At 39.0% G+C, this 21,691-nt stretch overlaps 1 protein-coding gene across 3 annotated transcripts in view; it reads right to left on the minus strand.

Moving 5' to 3' along the window:
* The window catches only part of LOC124170303 (oocyte zinc finger protein XlCOF6-like), a 33,706-nt gene that overhangs the window by 8,077 nt on the left and 3,938 nt on the right, over positions 1 to 21,691 (minus strand). The window contains exons 3-8 of one of the 3 annotated variants that reach the window (XM_046549015.1): positions 19,747 to 19,884; positions 14,744 to 14,830; positions 12,840 to 12,983; positions 7,750 to 7,846; positions 5,960 to 6,181; positions 1,994 to 2,306 (exon numbers count right to left, since the gene is read on the minus strand). In XM_046549015.1, the coding sequence (XP_046404971.1) occupies positions 1,994 to 2,306; positions 5,960 to 6,181; positions 7,750 to 7,846; positions 12,840 to 12,983; positions 14,744 to 14,830; positions 19,747 to 19,884 (1,001 nt within the window). The remainder of the gene's footprint in view (positions 1 to 1,993; positions 2,307 to 5,959; positions 6,182 to 7,749; positions 7,847 to 12,839; positions 12,984 to 14,743; positions 14,831 to 19,746; positions 19,885 to 21,691) is intronic. The other 2 variants (XM_046549017.1, XM_046549016.1) reach the window with 2 other exon arrangements.

A 21,691-nucleotide genomic window follows, 5' to 3' on the forward strand; every position in this document is an offset into this window, starting at 1 on the left:
ACTTCGACATTCGACAAAAAAAGACATTCATTCAGCGTCGCCGGAGGCTGTGAAAAATATTTTAAACTAAATTGTTATATCTCTTAAAAATGATAATAAATTAACTAAACTCACTGATTTATTAATCAAATTAATATTTCAATAAACTGGTGTTGCATTGTAAATATTCTTTAGTCTTCTTTCTACCATTACAAAGTTTTTTATGCCAAGAGAGTTCGCCTAATTGGGGCAGCCGCTTAGTTGGGGCAAAGTGCACAAGTTCCAACATGTCCCAATTAACCGGAATCTACTGTATTATAAATAAACAATTACATTAGAGAACTTAGGTAGGACTTGCACATATGCTTGTACTATGGGGAATTCTATTCCAATGTACTATTCAGTATCCTTTTCTGGGGCACTTCCCATCATGCAACAAATATTTTTAAAATACAAAAAAGAGCTGTTCGTCTAATGGCTAAAGAGCCCTACAATGCCCCATGCCGACCTATTTTTAGAAAACTAAATATTCTCCCTATTCCTTGTATCTATATTCTATCTGCTGTTATCTACATCCATAGAAACCTGTCATCTTTTTCTAAAAATCGAGACCCTCACCAACATTTCACAAGAAGCCATAATGACTTGCATGTAGATTATGCCCCGACCACAAAATGTTTACATGGATTGAGAAGGATGGGAATTCTTCTCCACAATCATCTACCATTATCTTTTAAATCGCTGAATGACAAATCTTTTAAAAGACAAGTGAAAGATCTTCTGCTTAATAAGCTGTATTACAATGTCAATGAGTTTTTTGCTGATCCCTTGTAATGTTTACTTTGATTTAATGTTAATTATTGTTTTGGTGTTGGAATGCTGTCTGCTTTGTAAATAGTTTCTACTATTATTATTCTTGACGTGCCTTATATTGTGTACAAACCTTGTAACTCAATCGCTGGGCAAATAAATATATTATTATTATTATGCATTTAATCCATGTAGGTGGCGGAGGATGTTATCAGGAAGTGTTAATCGTCGTTGAGAATAAGGCACCTGAATGGGATCCCCTTTGGAGTGCATGGATGATCGCATCTGTTCACCTCGAGAACGTCTTCGACTCACAACGTCTTCACGAATGTCTTACACAATGTCTGTCATACCCTTTTTCTGAACTGACGGCGGGTGACGATGCTTTGGATATCTCTACGCGATGCTTGAGGCAAAAATACTCGGATCTCGGAACAAGTAATAGAAAGCAGACTACATTAAACTAATTTTTTAAAGAGAATTCCAACTTTAGAATATAAAAATCTGCTTGTAATAAACTTTAACACTAGAACCGCCGAACTTTCCAAGCCCACCAAAACTGTGGCATGGGACGTTTTTGTCCCATTGACAAAATACGTTGATCCTGTCATGTTTAAGTATAATTGACGGTTTTTTTGTGGTTTGTGTGAACAAAACACGTGTTTAGGTAATGTTTAAAACGTTTTATTAAGTATAACTAGGAATACAGTAAACTTATTTTGATGTGTTTGTTGCAATCTCAGACCTGCAGACGTACCGGGCAGAGGTGATGCGGCCGGCACTGCGTGAGTAGGCGGCCGGCGCAGTGCACAGATTATTCCCTTCTGCGCTTCTAACTGGCAGAATAACGATATCTGTGCATCGATCCACTTCGTAATAAACTGTAATTACGCTAAATACAAAATAAGTGTAGAAAAAAAACTGAAATTGTATGTTTTCCCCACATGGAACAAAAAAGTCCCATCCTGCGGTTCAAGGTAAATCGTCGTTTTTCTCGCAAACCGAACATCACACAATATTTTCGATACAGTTCGAAAGAGCATAAAAAAAGAGTAAAATCCAGTTACTTTCAAATGGATTAAACCTGTAGTGCATGAATGGGAAACATTTGCAAAGGGCGATGGGACAAAAAAAGTCCCGTCCGTGGTTCTAATCTTAATAAATAAATAAAAAGAAAGGAAAGTGACTTGGAGAGACCTCTTACCGTTTTCCGCACTCTTCACATTCGAAGGGACTCTCCTTTGTGCCTTTTGCATGCACATGCTTCGCGTGGAGCCTCACCTCGCATGCCGTGCTGAACTTGCGTCCACACTCGGAGCACGCAAAGTTGCGCAGGTTGAGGTGTAACCGCATGATGTGCGATTTGAGGTTAGCTTTCTGCTTGAAGACCCTCTTGCAGTGATCGCAAATGAACCTCAGGTGCGTCTTGTATACGTGCTTGGTCAAATCCTTGCGGCTAGAGAACACGCAGTCACAATCTGCGCAAGGGAAGCTGCCAACACCTCCTGGGCCACCTGCTGAATGAATAGATTGTCATTTGTTAGTAACAAAAAAACTGTTGGATTTTAACAGTTGCCATAGGACTTTCTACAGTTACTGCTGAATTTTAATAGTTACTGTTGGATTTTAACAGTTACTGTTGGATTTTAACAATTACTGTTGGATTGTCTACAGTTACTGTTGAATTTTAACAATTACTGATGAATTTTAACAATTACTGTTGGATTTTAACAGTTACTGTTGGATTTTAACAGTTACTGTTGGATTTTAACAATTGCCATAGGACTTTCTACAGTTACTGTTGAATTTTAATAGTTACTGTTGGATTTTAATAGTTACTGTTAGATTTTAACAGTTACTGTTGGATTTTAAAAGTAACTGTTGGATTTTCAACAGTTCCAGTTGGATTTTAACAGTTACTGTTGGATTTTAACAATTGCCTTGGGACTTCCTACAGTTACTGTTGAATTTTAATAGTTACTGTTGGATTTCAATAGTTACTGTTAGATTTTAACAGTTACCGTTGGATTTTAACAATTACTGTTGGATATTAACAGTTTCTGTTGAATTTTAACAGTTAATGTTGGATTTTCTACAGTTACTGTTGGATTTTCTCCAGTTACTGTTGGATTTTCTCCAGTTAGTGTTGGATTTTCAACAGTTCCTGTTGGATTTCAACAAATTCTGTTGGACTTCAGTAGTTACTGCTGGGTTTCATCAGTCACTTTTGGATTTTCTACAGTTACTGATGGATTCAACTGCGGTCCCACTTAACTGTTGAAATTTTCAACAGTTTTTAAACAGTTTTTTCGTTAAGGGTAATTAGGGATGCGTTGAATCTGCAATTTTCACGAATACAATCCAAAATCAAATCTTTGAGGGATTTGAATCAAGTCTTTGACTCCATATCCACGGAATTCTTAAAAATTCACCGAGAGCATGAATGTACAAGGGCGTATTGAAAAGTAAGTTGAATTGAAACTAGAAGCTTTTACGTGGCAGAAGGGCTCCATATTAATAATGAAAAACACTTTGTTACTTCCACAAAATTCACAGAGATTCCATTTTAGTACCGGTTTCAGCTATTACACCATTTTCAAATACCTAGAATAAAATTTTATACATACAGTGAGTCCTCGTCTATTTGTCACTTACCATTCCTGAAAAATGTGACGATAAGCGAAATGACGTTAATCGAAGCATAATATCCCATAAGAAACAATGTAAAAAGTGAATATCAGCTCCTAGACCTCACAATTCCTAGGCGAAAAAAATATTATCGTGTCATATCTGGGGCACTTTTTTACGGTGGGAATGCCGAACTATTGCATAAATATGAGTTCCTGTCTTCATCGATGGCAATTGCAGTGGTGACGTAAATCTTTCTCCATTTTTGTATCTTCCCGCATTTGCTTTTCGGCTTCGCTATGGTGGTCGCCCGGGCGAGCGTCGCCTGGGCATCATCATCGCTGAAACATCGTCACAGTTACAGGAACCAAAATTATTTTGAGCTCGGCGAAAAAAGTGGCGACAAAAACTCAGAGTTCTACTCGGAAAAATTCCTTGAAATCACTTTTTAGGTTCCTGAAAACCATTATGTCAAGTAAAACCTTGCGTACCTACCTAAGAATTTATTCTGCAGAAATTTTTGCTAAAACCGTAATTGCAATTAAGAATAAGCACACCGTTTTACACTTTATTTAGACTGACTGTATTACCACACACAAAACGAACAACCTGCAACGCCCGCCGCTTCGCCTTTTTTTTCGTGCGAAATTTAAAATACTTGACGTTATCGCGAAGCGAAGGTGCGATAAACGAATGACGGTCTCAAAATTTTCGTGACGTTATCGCGAAATGACGTTAAACGGGGTGACGTAGAACGAGGACTCACTGTATGTAGCTATGAAGAGATTAGTGGATAGGAGAGAGAAATGGAGAGCTGCGTCAAACCAATCTTAGGATTGTTGACTAATGATGATGATGATAATAACATATTGTTTGTTTTAGGTAAATTATGAACACTGCAAGACATTTAAGTGAAAGTTTGGCTTATCCGTGATTTTCCGATTATCCGTGCGTCCTCTCCCATCATTAGCCCGGATAATCCAGAGTTTACTGTAGTTTTATCTGTACAGTAAAACCTCTTTACATCGTAATGGAAGGGACCATAATTTGGGCAATTTGATGTATGGAGGTTCACTATAGAGAGGTTTTAGTGATAGGCACCATTTTTTCATATCCTTTGAATGTGAATATATGAAAGGCACTCCTGTCTTTTAAACCATTATATTTATGTGATTAAACACACATGCATGCATCGGTGAACATATACATACAAATATATATTTGAATAATTAAAGAAAGCGAGCGCTATCGCATGATTTTAACCATGATTCGAGAGAAAACCATGTGATCTCTCTCAATTCAACAGTCAATTAAAATGATTTGGACAGTTGGATATGTTTTTTTCTTATTTACTGTTAGGTATGCTCTCATATTGAACAAAATGGCCAAACTAATGATTAACCTTAAAATTACAGCATAATAAAGGTCTACAATAAGAAAAAAAGAGTGAAACATTTATTGCTGAAAATATCATTCCATGCACGTAATCACGGCTGCATTAATTTGTTGTCTTGGCATGATTTGTGGAGGTAGTTAGGCCGTCTCGGAGGTATCTCCTCGGTATGATAAGTGGAGGTGTTACTGTATTTGTTAAGATTGTACAAGATTCAATATGTATTTTTTGTATTTGGCTGCTACTTTTGTATCTATGTGTGCTGCCCCCTTGTGGATGTATCTGTAAGCGGTGTTTGTGGCGCCTCCATGCGGTGGCATCAGTGCATTAAGTGCAGTTCAGTTTGTGGTGTAAAATCTGACGTGTGCAGTTGTTGTTTCAAGCGTTCCTTAAGATTCCCTGCAATTGGCACAGTATTCAAAAAGTTGATTTTATATAAGAGGCATTAAATTCAACAGTATTTTGTTGGGATGGTGCTGGGACCACACAAAGACGTTTCACTGTACCCAAAAACAAAAAGGAGTTCATAAGTGACATTCCAGCGTTCAGAGTGCAGTAGACTCAAAAGTTAGATACATACGTGTGGTTTTTTTGAAACCAGGCCTTACATGGAGTATTAATAATATGAGTAAAACCATGTTATCGCCGCTAAAAAGATCCCTTACTGGCTAATAAAGCTCTCATTGAGTCTGGGAAGCACTCTAAAATAACAGAATAAGTGCATAAATAATAATATATTGTTTGTTTTACATAAATTAAGAATATTACAAGACATTTGAGTGAAAGATTGGGTTATCAATGTTTTCAAATTATTTGTGCCGCGTATCCCCATCTTTAGATAATATATCTATATTATCCATGCATCTATTTGTTGCCCTTAATAGTCCTAAATTTCTTAAGTCTGATGACGACCTAAACTCGTCATTGTGTGATTTGGCATCAGAAGTTCATGACAAGATATACTCGTCATTGCAGCGCAAGGGCAGCTATAATTTTGTTATAATGAATACTTCATTATTCCGAATATTTCGTTATACTGGCGTTCCTTATAAAGACATTTCACTGTACCCAAAAAAAAAAAAAAAAAAAAGGAGTTCATGAGTGACATTCCAGCGTTCTGAGTTCAGAGTGCAGTAGACTCAAAGATACCTTTTGATTTCTGGTTGGAAGGCCTCGCCACTCCAGTTTTTCTCCCACCAGCCCCCTCATCAATCCTCCCCTCCCCTCCCAACGGAGACTTCTCGCGTTTCCTCTTCGCTCCACGCTGCGCCTCTTCCTTAGATGGCAGCACTGCTTTGCCGCCTGCACCCGCATCGCCTTTAGAATGAGATCGCAACGCTATGCTGGGAGAGGGAGTGGCCGCGTAAGCGTCTGCAAACGAAAAGAAAACGGACATAGCGCTCAACAATTTCATTCACACACTCAATCACAAGTGTTTCACCCTGTCGCATTTACTCGACCAACTTAGAATTACAACCTATTTCAGCATTGAAAAACACTTTGTGACTTTCACCATTTGTACATAAACATAGTTGCGAATTGTCTGTATGTTAACGGCGGTCTGCAACGAGTGACTCTTTTGTATTTCTTTTCATTTTTTCTTTTCTTTCATGAATCTAATGTCATGCTGAACTTGTAAAAGTTGTACAATAATTTTCTCATGTGCCACAAGGCCCACAAAATAAACGAATTTATTATTATTATTATAAATACCAATGAAAAATAAAATGCGGACAGGTTAATATGCATATACGCTTGGGTGGATGTTGACAGCAGCAGAGAAGTCAAGAGTGGAAGCAACCGGAATATGGTGATAATGAAGAATGAAGGCAAAATAGATATAAAGGGAGGGAAAGTGGGGCACTTGAAAAATAACAACAATTTCATAATTAAGTACAACAAAAATTTATTCATACTTACAGCTTGGAATACAAGCATAGAAGTAAGGAAACAATTCATCAGATGCTACATATGGCAGGGGCGCAGCTAGGAATTAAGGCTGGGGGGGGAGGTGGTTAAGGTGCAACTAATACCGTGATGTGTGGGGGTATGAAATACCCACCAGGATAAGCAGTAGGTGCGAGATTAATGAATTGAGGAAATTTAAAGATAAACGGTTCAAAACATGGTGAGTTTTTCGGCTTTCTGAGGGATATTTTATTAATCCTTACACTATTCAATCAGTAATATCAATCCAATTGAGTAAAATGGATTCAACTTTAAAATTTCTCTGAGCTCTGGGGGGGAGGGGAGGTTTTATCCCCCAAAATACCCCCTTGCTGCGCCACTGACATATGGAGCATGTTTCTCTATGAAAGTGAGGCTTGGACGTTGACAACAGCAGAGAAGTCCAGAGTGGAAGCATTTGAAATGCGGTGCTACCGAAGAATGATGAAGATAAAATGGATTGACAGTGTAGGTAACGAGAAAGTGCTAAGAAGACTGGGAGAAGAGAGAAGCCTCCTAAAAACCTTGAGCTGAAGACCTTAGTTGGCGGCATTTTGAGGCACGATGGCCTGATTAAAACAATCTTAGAAGGGCAAGGGATGGCCCCGCATGAGTTATTTAGGACAGGTTATTATAAATGATACGTAAAAGAAAAGAAATATTTAGCTATTCAATAATATTCAATAGTGCATCTATTCATCGGACACTACTTACTATACTACGCAGTTCATGAGTCCACTGCCATCATTCATTGAAATTCTTTCACGGCTCATTTACGGTTGAGTGGAAACCATGAAATACGTTATATGGGAAATTTCGTTATACGGGACGGAAAATAATTTCGATATAATGAATGCCTCATTATACTGAATACTTCGTTATACTGGAGTTCGTTATAAAGACATTTCACTATACCCAAATAAAAAAAGGAGTTCATTAGTGACATTCCAGGGTTCTGAGTTCAGAGACCATCATTCTTTGGTTGTACACACCGGTGGCTGAAGCGACACTGTTTTCCCCTCCAGTTGAGTCTGCGGGCTGAGTCTCTTCATCGGAGGCATCCCGTTGCGAAGAACTTTCATCCGCTGACTGAAAACAAAACAAACAACTAAGAGAAAGAACCTTTAGGCCCGTATTCTTGGTCGACCCTGTAGGGCGAACCAACCCTGGATACGTCATCAGCCCCTTACATAAACCGATCTCGTCCTACATAAGTCACATCAAGCCCTACTGCTCAAGGCTGTTTTTGGAACTAAACAGGCCCTTCTTGATGTAGGGTACCCGAACCAGCCCTACACCCTACAAAAACATGCCGGCCAAAGTTCGTCTGCAGATCACTTCGATTGAAGAATTCACGTTACAATGGATATTACGGGAGACGAGATCACACGAACCATATTAAATTGTACAGTTACACAATAGGGTAGTTTCCTTCATCAAAGAAAACGATAGGCATTGATTGCGATTCGTTACCCACCATTAGTGTATTCATAATACACAAATTATTTGGTTTTAGAAATACCGGTTTAGACGAATGGCAAGGGTCAAATTTTATCCTCATTTGAAAAAGGCCAGATTGGCGCCCATGCGATTCCACTCCGCGTGACGTCACAGGGACCTAGTTTCTACACGAGAGGATAGGAGTTATACATCGTCTGAGGTTACCAATGCATGCATGAGGCACAGAGCTCAGGGAAACATGTCTTAATAATCACTTAATTAAACTGGCTAAGGTCGGAAAGTTTTCTTCGTTTGATAAGGTATTAATAAACCTTTTTTAAGCCAAGCGCTACCATTCAGCAAGGTACTCAGCTATCCGCCAGCATCCTGCGTCCTATCAGCGCTCAGAGCCTCGATCAAGGTCACTTCACAAGGAGAGAGGGGGAACCAGAAATGCGTCGCACGGACTTTCCTACTTACGCGTCGCGTTTTTGCGCGCTTGAAAATTTTCACTTTTCATTTAATCGCGAAAAATAGATATCGTCATTTAAAAATCTAAAAGCGCGAAATACGTACTCCAGGAGTAATAATCTTTCGTTTTAGGCAATAAAAAAATAATAGGAAACCACCCTATTGAAAGGTACTACCACATTATACCCATCCAGTGAAATAAATAATAAAATTGGCTAAAGTATAATAAGTTAAATATATTGGTATACATCACCTTGTTTCTGTGGATATATACATTAATATTTATCACCTTTTGCACTTGGTACGCTTTTGAGAAACCAATATCGTTTACATACAACCATAAAAAACATATGTTGATGTAGACTTTCCCGGGGTGGTGCAGCATGCGTAGCAAGGTTTTCGGGTTAACCTCCGCATCGTTTCATCTTCATGACGACAGTGGATGTTATCGCTATTTCGATATCTTCTCTTATGAGTCCGGGAAAGTAATGCTTTTCACTGTCGATAATTTTTGCACTTTCAAAGTCCACATTCTGTGTTGGTCCTTCCCACTTTCAAAAGGGAGGACAGCTACTCGCTCTCAAACACTTGGAAGAGATACTTACCCAAACGGACCAATCAGAACGCTCCTAGCCCAAACCCAGGTCTATATAAGACGGGCAAAAACCTGCATCAATTACTTTGTACCTGAAGACGCCAGCTGCAAAGCCGGCGAAAGTGTCGTCTTGAAGATGAATCGACGCGGAGGTCAACCCGAAAACCTTGCTATGCATAGAAAACATAGTTTCATGACAAGATGAGTCTACTTTTGACTTGACATGAGAGTATTTGCAGTGATAATTAATGTACCGACACGACATGGCAGACAGCACCGATTGCTTGTTTACCTTGAACCGTTGCCCTAACAATGCACCCTAAATTATTGGACGTCTTTTTTTAGTTTCATAGTTAGGTCACATTACGCAACCAGAATGGAAAACTGGTGCTATGCCATCATCTACATCATTTCAGAGAACTTGACTGTTTTTAACAGGAAAAAACATCTTTAAATGCATGCCTAATATCTTTAGAGATATTTTAAACTATAAATGTTTATATAAATAAGGTTTTCTAAGGCTAACAACAGGAATGTCTAAGGTTTATTGTAAATTCGATACCTAACACCTATGCTACCGGGAACACATCTTCCCAACGATAAAATGGTCTCAAATAGTGAAAATTAATTAGTGCAAAAACCCCTAGGAACTAGACCCTTGCACTTAGCGAGGGTTGATTGTATAAAAGTGAAGCAGGCTTCCCACTGTATCTAAATCATAAGATTCACGTTTTTTTCCAGGTTTTCACAGTCTAAATGTCGTCAAATTCATGGGGTGTCGATTAAGCCATTTTTGGCAGAAATATTGATCACTTAAACAACCACTGGCTGCACACGTTTACCAAAATTTTAACAAACGTGACAGATGCTGTAAATGCAAATGCAGCAATGAAAGTGCTATCTCTCCTGATGTCGCATATTGTTCGCAAAATTCCGGGCCGGCTAAAGGGTGTGTAGTGAGTGGGAAAATTAGAGGGACCAGGTTGCCCCAGAAGTTGAGACGTGTCTGAATTTTCGAATCACTTCTTAAAAAAAAAAAAAACACACTCCTATACATCTACATTCACTTCGCACTACTCAAAAATTACAAAATACAAAAGGGTAGGTTTCCTTCCTCAAAGTAAACGAAAGGCATTGATTGCGATTCGTTACCCACCATTAGTGTATTCATAGCATACAAGTTATTTCGTTTTAGAAATACCGGTTTAGACGAATGGCAATGGACAAATTTTATCCTCATTTGAAAAGGGCCAGATTGGCGCCCATGCGATGCCACTCCACGTGACGTCATAGGGTCCTAGTTTCTATACAAGAAGATTAGCGTTGATACGACGCAGGCTGCTAGCGGGTTGCTGAGTACCCTGCTGGCTGGTAGCGCTTGGCTTAAATAAGGATTATTAATACCTTATCAAACGAGGAAAACTTTCCGACCTTAGCCAGTTTTAATAAGTGATTATTAAGACATGTTTCCCTGAGCACTGCGCCTCATGCATGCATTGGTAACCTCAGACGATGCATAACTCCTATCCTCTCGTGTAGAAACTAGGTCCCTGTGACGTCATGCGGAGTGGAATCGCATGGGCGCCAATTTGGCCTTTTTCAAATGAGGATAAAATTTGACCCATGCCATTCGTCTAAACCGGTATTTCAAAAACCAAATAATTTGTGTACTATGAATGCACTAATGGTGGGTAACGAATCGCAATCAATGCCTTTCGTTTTCTGTTAATGAAGGAAACTACCCTTTTCATCTGGATCACCTATTTTAAAGTATAATAGATCGAAATTTATATTTTTCATTTTCGAATGATATTTGAAGTCTGATGATAATAAAAATGTGCAGAGAGCGAGTTTTCCGGTGAAAAAAAAGTTTCTTATAACTACGTGCAGAGAGCAGTTTTTTTAATGTAACTTTTTTCATAGACTAACAAGCGTCTGCGTCAATAATAAAAATTTAGACACATTCGCATTTGTATAGCCCAGTTTCATCAACGCAACCCTTGAGAAGGTTGAAACTTGCTTGGCATAAGCTGCCACGGCATCCAGGCAGACTTGACAAGTTGCGTTCGGCCGCCACCGTGCACCTGCCTGGCTGCTCTGGTATGTAAGGCCGCAATTAACACGAATAGGGCAAACTAAGGGCAGTAACTCGGCAAAATCTATAGGAAATTACCATAATATACTATATTTTTCGAATTAAGACCCTCCCCCCCCCTAAATCGCATTTGAGCGAGGGTCAGGGGTTCACCTAGGGGTCTCAAATTTTTCAGGCCTTATTTTTGATCGGTCCCACAACTTTTTTTTCACTGGGCTAGATGGATTTGAAAAAAAATTGATTTGAAAAAAAAATGGATTTTTTCCGATCCGCCCTAGTATACAGTATAATACAGTGTACAGTTGGGCTTATTGTTGTTTTTTTCAATTGCCTTTTCAGTGCAGTCCCCACGACGGATTACCCTCTCGGATATGTGGAGTGTGCATGGAGAAACTGGCCGACTTCAAGACGTTCAAGAAAACGTGCATCATCTCACGCATCAAGCTGCTGCAGTTGCAGATGAACGTTGGGCTGATTGTGAGTGCATGTCACTGCTTTCCATGCCTCAGCTGCGGAAAGTGTGCATCGGAAAGCCCATCAGGAGTTAGGGCTAAGAATGCTACTCATGTACACTTGAGGACCTCAAATCTGGAATCCTGAAACCCAGAAAACCAGAAATCCAGAATGGCTCACGGCTTACTTGGCTACACAATAGGGTGGTTTCCTATTATTTTTTTATTGCCTTAATCGAAAGATTATTACTCCTGGAGTACGTATTTCACGCTTTTAGATTTTTAAAAGACTATATCTATTTTTCGCGATTAAATGAAAAGTGAACATTTTCAAGCGCACGAAAACGCGACGCATAAGTAGGAATGATGGGAAATCGCTCCGTCTGGCTCCCGCTGCCGCCCTGCGAGGTGACCTTGAAGCGAGGTGAAGCGCTGATACGATGCAGGCTGCTAGCGGGTAACTGAGTACCCTGTTGGCTGGTAGCGCTTGGCTTAAATAAGGATTATTAATACCTTATCAAACGAGGAAAACTTTCCGACCTTAGCCAGTTTTAATAGGTGATTATTAAGACATGTTTCCCTGAGCTCTGTGCCTCATGCATGCATTGGTAACCTCAGACGATGTATAACTCCTATCTTCTCGTATAGAAACTAGGTCCCTGTGACGTCACGTGGAGTGGCATCGTATGGGCGCCAATCTGGCCCTTTTCAAATGAGGATAAAAATGGACCATTGCCATTCGTCTATACCGGATTTGTCAAACGAAATAATTTGTATATTATGAATGCACTAATGGTGGGTAACGAATCGCAATCAATGCCTTTTGTTTCCTTTGATGAAGGAAACTACCCTATTCTTAAATTTTAATGACGGCAATGCCTCAGATAAATCAATATCCCACCTGTTAGAAGGAATAAGAATCGATGGAATCTGAATCGAGTATCGGGAATTGATTTGAAGGAATTGGACTTGGAATCGGAATCGAAAAAAAGCGGAATCGACTCATCCCTTGCCCTGATACACATTTACCTCTGGTTCACTCTCCACAGCCTCGCTGCATTCCAAATCGTCAGGCGTGGATTCTTCTCCAGACGACGGTTCCTCCACTTTGATCCCCACGTCTGCTGCATTAGGCAACAATCCCACGTCACCCTTCTCTGTCTTCACACAAAACTGAAAAAGATTCCATCCATCGCACATTAGCGGGGAGCTAAAATAATTGAGTTTACTGCAATGCAAGCTATCAAGCACACAGACCAATTCAGGTGTGCAACCAAACAAAGCAGATAATTCCACACATGATTCCGCATTTTCGTGGGAAATTTCACAAAATTCCAGGTTAATCTTGCGTGATTATGGCATTAGATAAAAAATTTTAAAACACCCAAATGTTACTTCAAAATTTTAAAATGATATTTTACTCATGTATTTACCAGGACAAGGGATTTGTTAGGTAACACATATTGTCTATGAATATTGTGTGTTTACTGCAATGAATAAGAATATTAAAACATCGAAAATTACTTCAATATTTAAAAAATAATATTATACTTATGTATTTACCACGACAATGGATTGGTTAGTTAACGCATATTGTATACAAATATTATGTATTTACTTTAAGTATCATGCGTTTAAGAATTTTGAAACACCCATATTTACTTCAATACTTTTTTAAAATATTCATATTTATGAATCTACAAGGACAATATATAGGTTTGTTAACACAAAAAACTGTATATACATCTTACAATATTACTGCAATGAACAAGAATTTTAAAATACCCATATTTACTTCAATGCTTTTCAATAATGTTATATTTAAATTCATTTACAAGCACAAGAAATAGGTTAGTTAGCACACAGCATATTTAAAATTTAAATTCATTCATTGCAAACCAAGAAACTGCTTTGCCCCTTAGCAAAAAAACGGTTGGATTTTAACAATTACTGTTGGATTTTAACAGTTACCGTTGCATTTCAACAGTTACCGTTGGATTTTAACATTTACTGTTGGATTTTCTACAGTTACTGTTGGATTTTAACTGTTACTGTTGGATTTTCTACAGTTGCTGTTCGATTTTAACAGTTACTGTTGGATTTTCTACAATTACTGTTGTATTTTCCACTGTTACTGTTGGATTTTAACAGTTACCGTTGGATTTTAACTGTTACTGTTGGATTTTAACAGTTACTGTTGGATTTTCTACAGTTACTGTTGAATTTTAACAGTTACTGTTGGATTATTAGAGTTACTTTTGGATTTTAACAGTTACTGTTGGATTTTTAGAGTTACTGTTGGATTTTTAGAGTTACTGTTGGATTTTCCACTGTTACTGTTGGATTTTCTACAGTTACTGTTGGATTTTCTACAGTTACTGTTGGATTTTAACAGTAAGTGTTGGATTTTCCACAGTTTTTGTTGGATTTCAACAATTACTGTTAGACTTCAGCAGTCACTGTTGGGTTTCATTAGTCACTGTTGGATTTTCTATGGTTACTGTTGAGTTTCAACAGTTACTGTTCAGTTTCAACAGTTACTGTTGGATTCAACAGTGGTCCCAAATAACTGTTGAAAATTTCAACAGTTTTTTTTAAACAGTTTTTTCACTAAGGGTAATGTTAGAAATTTAATACCTCTGAAGGTTTCCTGGTTCTAACGCTAAAATCTGGAGAAATAAACGATAAGAATTTGAGGGAAAATAGAACGAGGATCACATTAAAATTTGTAGGATTCTTGTGAGCTGCATTTTTCTCACTGCCATTTCCAGGTAAAAGGCGTGTGGCTTCTACGGGTAAATAGGATAACTCATTCCTCATACCGCAGGGATGAAAAATTCATCCACAATTCCAGATTTCCCCAGTTGCCGGACACCCTAAGTGAATCTATTTCCCGATGAATAGGGATGAACGCAACAAAAAGCACCACTCACCTCACTCGGAACGCTTTCACTCAATTTCTGCCCATCAGTCTCATCTACATCAAACAGCATCACATCATCATCAAATGGTTCCTTGATCTGAAAGTATGCACAAATAATAATAATAACATTACATACCTTGAAAGCTTATAAAAATGATTCCCTATAACTAAAGTACAGTACACACTCGATTATCCTAGTGGGCTAGTGATGGGGAGAAATGGAACGAATATTTGGAAAACACGGATAACCCAAACATACACTTACATGTCTTGTAATGGTCATAATTTATGTTAAAGAAAAAATATTATATTATTTACGCAGTTATTCTGGTATTATAGATTGATTCCCAGACTCAATGAGAGCTTTCTTCGCCAGTTCGCGAACTTTTTGGCGGCGATTACACGGTTTTACTCGTGTTATTAATGCTCCAAGTAAGGCCTGGTTTCGAAAACCACGCAACCGCGACTGTGTGATCACGGGTATAGAAAAGTAGTCAGCACGAATGCTTAAAAACAACTGCTTGACGTCAGAAACTACACTGTCAGGCACCACGCCATGTAGTTGCATCTCACACAAGTTGCCCGGGTTGCAACTGCTGCGGGTTGTGTATCCGTGATCACGGAGCGCGGTCGTGCACTGAGGCTTGGAAAACAGGAACACAGTGCTCCCATGAATGCAGCTAGGGTGCAATCCCTTCCGTTTTACGAAGGGGATTCTAACAGAAATAAAAAGCCTGGTGTACCCTAGTATCAATGAAGTAATGCCAATGATTTTGTGTCTTGTTTAATTTTTTTTTATAGAGATTAGTAACGAGGAAGTCCTAAGAAGAGTGGGAGAGAAGAGAAGCCTCATGAAAACCTTATTAAGAAGACGGAACAACCTTATGGGCCACATCTTGAGACATGATGGCCTGATGAAGGCAATCGTCGAAGGGCAAGTGGAAGGCAAGAACGGAAAAGGAAGACCTCGAACAAAATATATGGAACAAGTGAAGAGAGATGTGAAAGAGAAGAAATACGTATCAGTGTGAAAAGATTAGCTGATAGGAGAATAGAGTGGAGAGCTGCGTCAAACCAATCCTAGGATTGTTGACCAGTGATGATGATGATGATAGAGATTGTGGAAAATATTAAGCGAGAGTGAAACAAATGCACGGATAATCTGCAACACGGATAAAGCGCAGCCGGATATTCGGGAGTGTGCTGTATTCGGCTTTAGTCTCCCGGGTAAAGAACGTCCTGCCGAATATTCTCATCGTTAGCGGCAAAAGGGTTAAACACGTTTTATTCCTATTAAGCGCCAGCTCAATGGATTATTTAGCCCTTAACCATTGATGTGAAATATTTGATACACTACTAGTGATGTGCGGTCTGGGAGACAGCAATGAAACAAAAATTCGTACAACGTTGCAAAGTCATTTTTATTGCTTAGTTTAGTGTTTCTTAGACTTCTCAAGACTCGTATTTGAGTAATTCGCGTAAAGTTTCAGTCATTTGCTGAGGTCCCCAAGCGTCGCAAGACCATCGTCCGCTCGTTTGTGCAGCCCAGCCCAAGAAAATATACAAGGTGAAAGGACAGGCGTCTTCAGAAGCCAAGCTGACTAAATATGCTTCACTATGCAAGTACTGAGCACCAGTATTTACTGCAATGCTTGTGAAAAAACCGTGAGTATCAATACAACTTTTAAATCTGATGACTTCAATTATTATAATTATTATCTTAAGAATTTTTTAGCATTCCCAAATAAGTCAAAATTGTTAGATAAATCTTTTACTGTACATAGTGAGTGTTTTTAATTATAATTCTTTATAAAAATACAAAGACCTTATTTTGAGCTATGCTGAATAATTAACTTTAAAAGTAATTCTCATAATAATTTATCTTTCTCACTATTTTTCAAGATATCATCGGACAAAAAGTCACATGTGAAACAGCACATTGACAGCTCATCGCATCTATCTCAAGTGAAATTAAAGGAGACATTGATCTTGCAGAGTTTACGACAGAGCCAACTATCGTTTGCAGCCACCGGCGATGAGTATGCTTTGGACTTGTGCGAGCTATTTGTGGGTACCCGACCGTTTTCCCGAATCGTTTATTCCGACGACCTATTTCCCGAAAGAATTTTTTCCCGAATCGTAACGCGTCCTCTTTCCCGAAAGCTTTTTTCCCGAAACCCTTTTCTCCGAAACATTTTTTACCGAACACCTTATTTCCGGATTGTATAAAAATGAGTTCATATTTTTCATAACCAAATATATTCATACACAAGATACATAATTTTTTTAGAAAATTATATTGTGCGCGATAGCTCTAAGAAATTCAAGAAAATTCCTATCGTTCTTGTAATCTTCATATTCTTCTACAACCGATTTCAGCCTCTCGTACATGTCGTACCATTTCTTTTTAGACTTCCGGTTGGTTTTTCCCGACTGGTAACCTAAAGCGGTTATTCCAACCTTCAGATGCATTATTTGTTGTTGCATAACCTGCTTTTGTAGCTCGAAAGTTGTTTCAACGTCTTTAACTGGAACAAACGCTAAAGCTGCCATCATATGAACTGTCGTTTTGAGGGTTCTATCTGTTGGGTCATTGTAAGGGACTTGGAGTCCCACTTGTTGAATTTTACGATAAATAGCTTGTTTTTTATACAATCGGGAAATAAGGTGTTCGGTAAAAAATGTTTCGGAGAAAAGGGTTTCGGGAAAAAAGCTTTCGGGAAAAAGGTTATTCGGGAAAAATGGATTCGGAAAAAAAATTCGGGAAAAAGGTAGGGAATCCTATTTGTGGCATTGAACATTGCTACTCACAAATCAAAACACCCTCTATTCACAGCGTTTATGGAAAAATCGAAGGACAGTTCCATCTGAGAGTTCTCTTCAGAAAACTTACTTGCCAAGACTCTACGAAAAGGTATGAGTTTCTAAATACTTTTACATAGTAAATGCTGTAAAAATCTTTGCAAAAAATCGAATATATTGACTCTTCCATCCTGAGCCTCAGTGATTTGGTGTCGACAATAATGGATGTGAACAAGAAACTTGAATAAAACCAACTGATTTGGGCGTTACTTGGTGGAACGATGAAGTATTCATGGTGAAACAAAACACAGTACTATTCCACAAACTTTTAGCTGTCAACTAGTTTCGACGTTTACACCGTCATTACACCCCTGTAATTTTTTTAGCTGATCAATATCTATCTTCATTTTGAAATAGGGAAATTAAAGTCAAATTACAGGTTATGGATAACAGATTTTATTTATTAATTGCAAGATATAAAATAAAGGAAAAAAAACGTATTTTCATTCACTTTGAGTCACCGTCATTTTCAAGACTGACTGAGCTCAGTCAGTCTTGATAATGACGGTGTAAACTTCGAAACTAGTTGACAGCTAAAATTAAAAGTTTGTGGAATAGTACTGTGTTTTGGTTTACACATGAAGAAACTTGAATGTGTAAAGGGTGAACAAGCCGCAAGTGTTTATGGCAAATAGGGTAGTTTCCTTCATCAAAGAAAACGAAAGGCATTGATTGCGATTCGTAACCCACCATTAGTGTATTCATAATACACAAATTATTTGGTTTTTGAAATACCGGTTTTGACGAATGGCAAGGGTCAAATTTTATCCTCATTTGAAAAAGGCCAGATTGGCGCCCATGCGATTCCACTCCACGTGACGTCACAGGGACCTAGTTTCTACACGAGAGGATAGGAGTTATACATCGTCTGAGATTACCAATGCATGCACGAGGCGCAGAGCTAAGGGAAACTAGTCTTATTTATCACTTATTAAAATTGGCTAAGGTCGGAAAGTTTTCTTCGTTTGATAAGGTATTAATAAACCTTTTTTAAGCCAAGCGCTACCAGCCAGCAAGGTACTCAGCTACCCGCTAGCATCCTGCATCCTATCAGCGCTCAGAGCCTCCATCAATTTCACCTCACAAGGCGGGAGGGGGAACCAGAAATGCGTCGCACGGACTTTTTCCCATCATTCCTACTTAAGCGTCGCGTTTTCACGAGCTTGAGATTTTTCACTTTTCATTTAATCGCGAAAAATAGGTTATTGTCATTTAAAAATCTAAAAGCGTGAAATACATACTCCAGGAGTAATAATCTTTCGATTTAGGCAATAAAAAAATAATAGGAAACCACCCTATTGCTGATCATCAAAGAAAGTGTTATTCAGAATTTAAAAAATATTTTGTAAATTATGGTGATCTCCTGTCTTAAAAGTCCATAAAATAATTCGTATACCCATGAATCCGCATCTCGACCCTCTTTTCTCCATCAATTCAGTTAAATTCAGCCACTTTCTCATGGAAATAACTCAGACTTTTAAAGAGACTTTTTCAAAAATATTAATGACTTTTTAGGCGACTTTTTTTGAAAATTTGGAGACTTTTTTCCGCGCTCTAATTATAACCACCAGTCGCCACTGGTAATAATACAGAGGAGGACGTCAAATCCGGACGAAGTCTCGACGGGTAGATAAAAAGTTGAGCTCTACGGCCTCAAGGTCAAATGGGGAAAGAAACACTCCAATGGCCGTAACAAGGGACCTCGTCACAGGTATAAACAAAACACTGTGTGGTATGCTGGAAGGGGAAAATTCGCAGCAGTGACCAACCCCAGCCTCTCAACCGGAGACCCTTCACTAACACACGATCAACAGTGTAGAAACCTTCGCGAGGGTTTTGTGGGACCTCGCTAAGGCTGCTCACGTCGAAACCAATCACTCGCTTAACTACGAAGGAACCTTCGCGAGGGTTTTGGGGGGCCTTGCTAAGGTTGCTCAAGTTAAGAAACACACACACACACAACCACACAAACAACACTTACTCCGTGGGTTATACTCCGGGAGAATATGCTCAAAACTGAGCGATGGAACTGCCACCTGGACGGGATAAGCGTTCCATCGCAGTTCCATCGCTCAGTTTTGAGCATATTCTCCCGGAGTATAACCCACGGAGTAAGTGTTGTTTGTGTGATTGTGTGTGACATGCACTCACAATCAGCCCAACGTTCATCTGCAACTGCAGCAGCTTGATGCGTGATATGATGCACGTTTTCTTGAATGTCTTGAAGTCGGCCAGTTTCTCCATGCACGCTCCACATATCCGAGAGGGTAAGCCGTCGTGGGGACTGCACTGAAAAGGCAATTGAAAAAAACAACAATAAGCCCAACCGTACACTGTATCATACTGTATACTAAGGCGGATCGGAAAAAATCCATTTTTTTTCAAATCCATCTGGCCCAATGAAAAAAAGTTGTGGGACCGATCAAAAATAAGGCCTTAAAAATTTGAGACCTCTGGGTGAATCCCCGACCCTAGCTCAAATGCAATTTAGGGGGGGAGGGTCAAAATTCGAAAAATATGGTATTTTATGGTCATTTCCTATAGATTTTGCCAAGTTACTGCCCTTCCAGTAAAAAAATTTCGTGCATTTTGACGTATCTGCCACCGTTTAGCCACAAAATACCAAATTAGAGTCCATGTCCGCGAAGAAAATATTCCAACGCCCACGCAGCGTCGCAGATACAAGAGTCGCAGGCTGATCCCTTCCCTTCCCCACTCGCTTCTCCCCTTCCCACGCCTCGAATGCAGCAAAATTCATCCCGAGCATGATGCTAGGAGGGCGTTCATCTTTGATAATACAGTAGATTCCGGTTTATTGGGACATACAGTGAGTCCTCGTTTTACGTCACTTACCGTTCCTGAAAAATGTGACGATAAACGAAATGACGTTAATCGAAACATAATGTCCCATATGAAACAATGTAAAAAGTGAATATCGGCTACTAAACCTCACAATTCCTACGCGAAAAAATTTTAGCGTATCATATCTGGGGCATTTTTTACGATGGGAATGCCAGACTATGGCATAAATACGAGTTGCTGTCTTCATCGACGACAATAGCAGCACTGATGTAAATCCTTCTCCATTTTTTGTATCTTCCCGCATTTGCTTTTCGGCTTCGCTATGGTGGTCGCCCGGGCGAGCGTCGCCTGGGCATCATCATCGCTGAAACATCGTCGCAGTTAGGGCCCCCGCGCACTGGCAACTTTTCAAAGCAACTATTTAGTTGCTGTGGATGTTCAAATGAAACACACGGAATTGACTGTGGCCCCACGACTTTTTAGTTGCCGCAATTCTGCCGTGTGTTTCATGGGACTTCCTCTACGCAACTAAATAGTTGATTTGTAAAAGTTGCCAGTGCGCGGGGGCCCTTAAAGGAACCAAAATTATTGTGAACACGGCGAAAAAAGTGGCAACAAAAACTCCGAGTTCTACTTGGAAAAATTCCTTGAAATCACTTTTTAGGTTCCTGAAAACCATTATGTCAAGTAAAACCTTGCGCACCTACCTAAGAATTCAGTTTGCAGAAAATTTGCTAAAACCGTAATCGCAATTAACAATAAACACACCGTTTTACACTTCGTTTAGAATGACTGTATTACCGCCGAAAAAACGAATAACCTGCAACGCCCGCCGCTTCACTTTTTTTTCTCACGCGAAATTTAAAAGCCTTGACGTTATCGCGAGGCGAAGGTGCGATAAACGAATGACGGTCTTAAAATTTTTGTGACGTTATCGCGAAATGACGTTAAACGGGTTGACGTAGAACGAGGACTCACTGCATTGGGACTTGTGCACTTTGACCCCCAATTAAGCGGCTGCCCCGATTAGGCGAACTCTCTTGTATACGGGCATAAAATACTTTTTAACTGTAGAAAGAAGACTAAATAATGTTTACAATGTAACATAAGTTTTTTAAACTATAAATTTGATTAATAAATCAGCGAGTTTAGTTAATTTATTGTCATTTTTAAGAATTATAAGAATTTAGTTAAAAATATTTTTCACAGCCTCGGGCGACGCTGAATTAATGTCTTTCACTAAGTCCTATTAAAGAAAAGTCTAATCCTCTTGCGGATAATGTAACAATAAGAA

Source organism: Ischnura elegans, chromosome 13, assembly GCF_921293095.1.
Source record: "Ischnura elegans chromosome 13, ioIscEleg1.1, whole genome shotgun sequence".
NCBI lineage: Eukaryota > Metazoa > Arthropoda > Insecta > Odonata > Coenagrionidae > Ischnura > Ischnura elegans.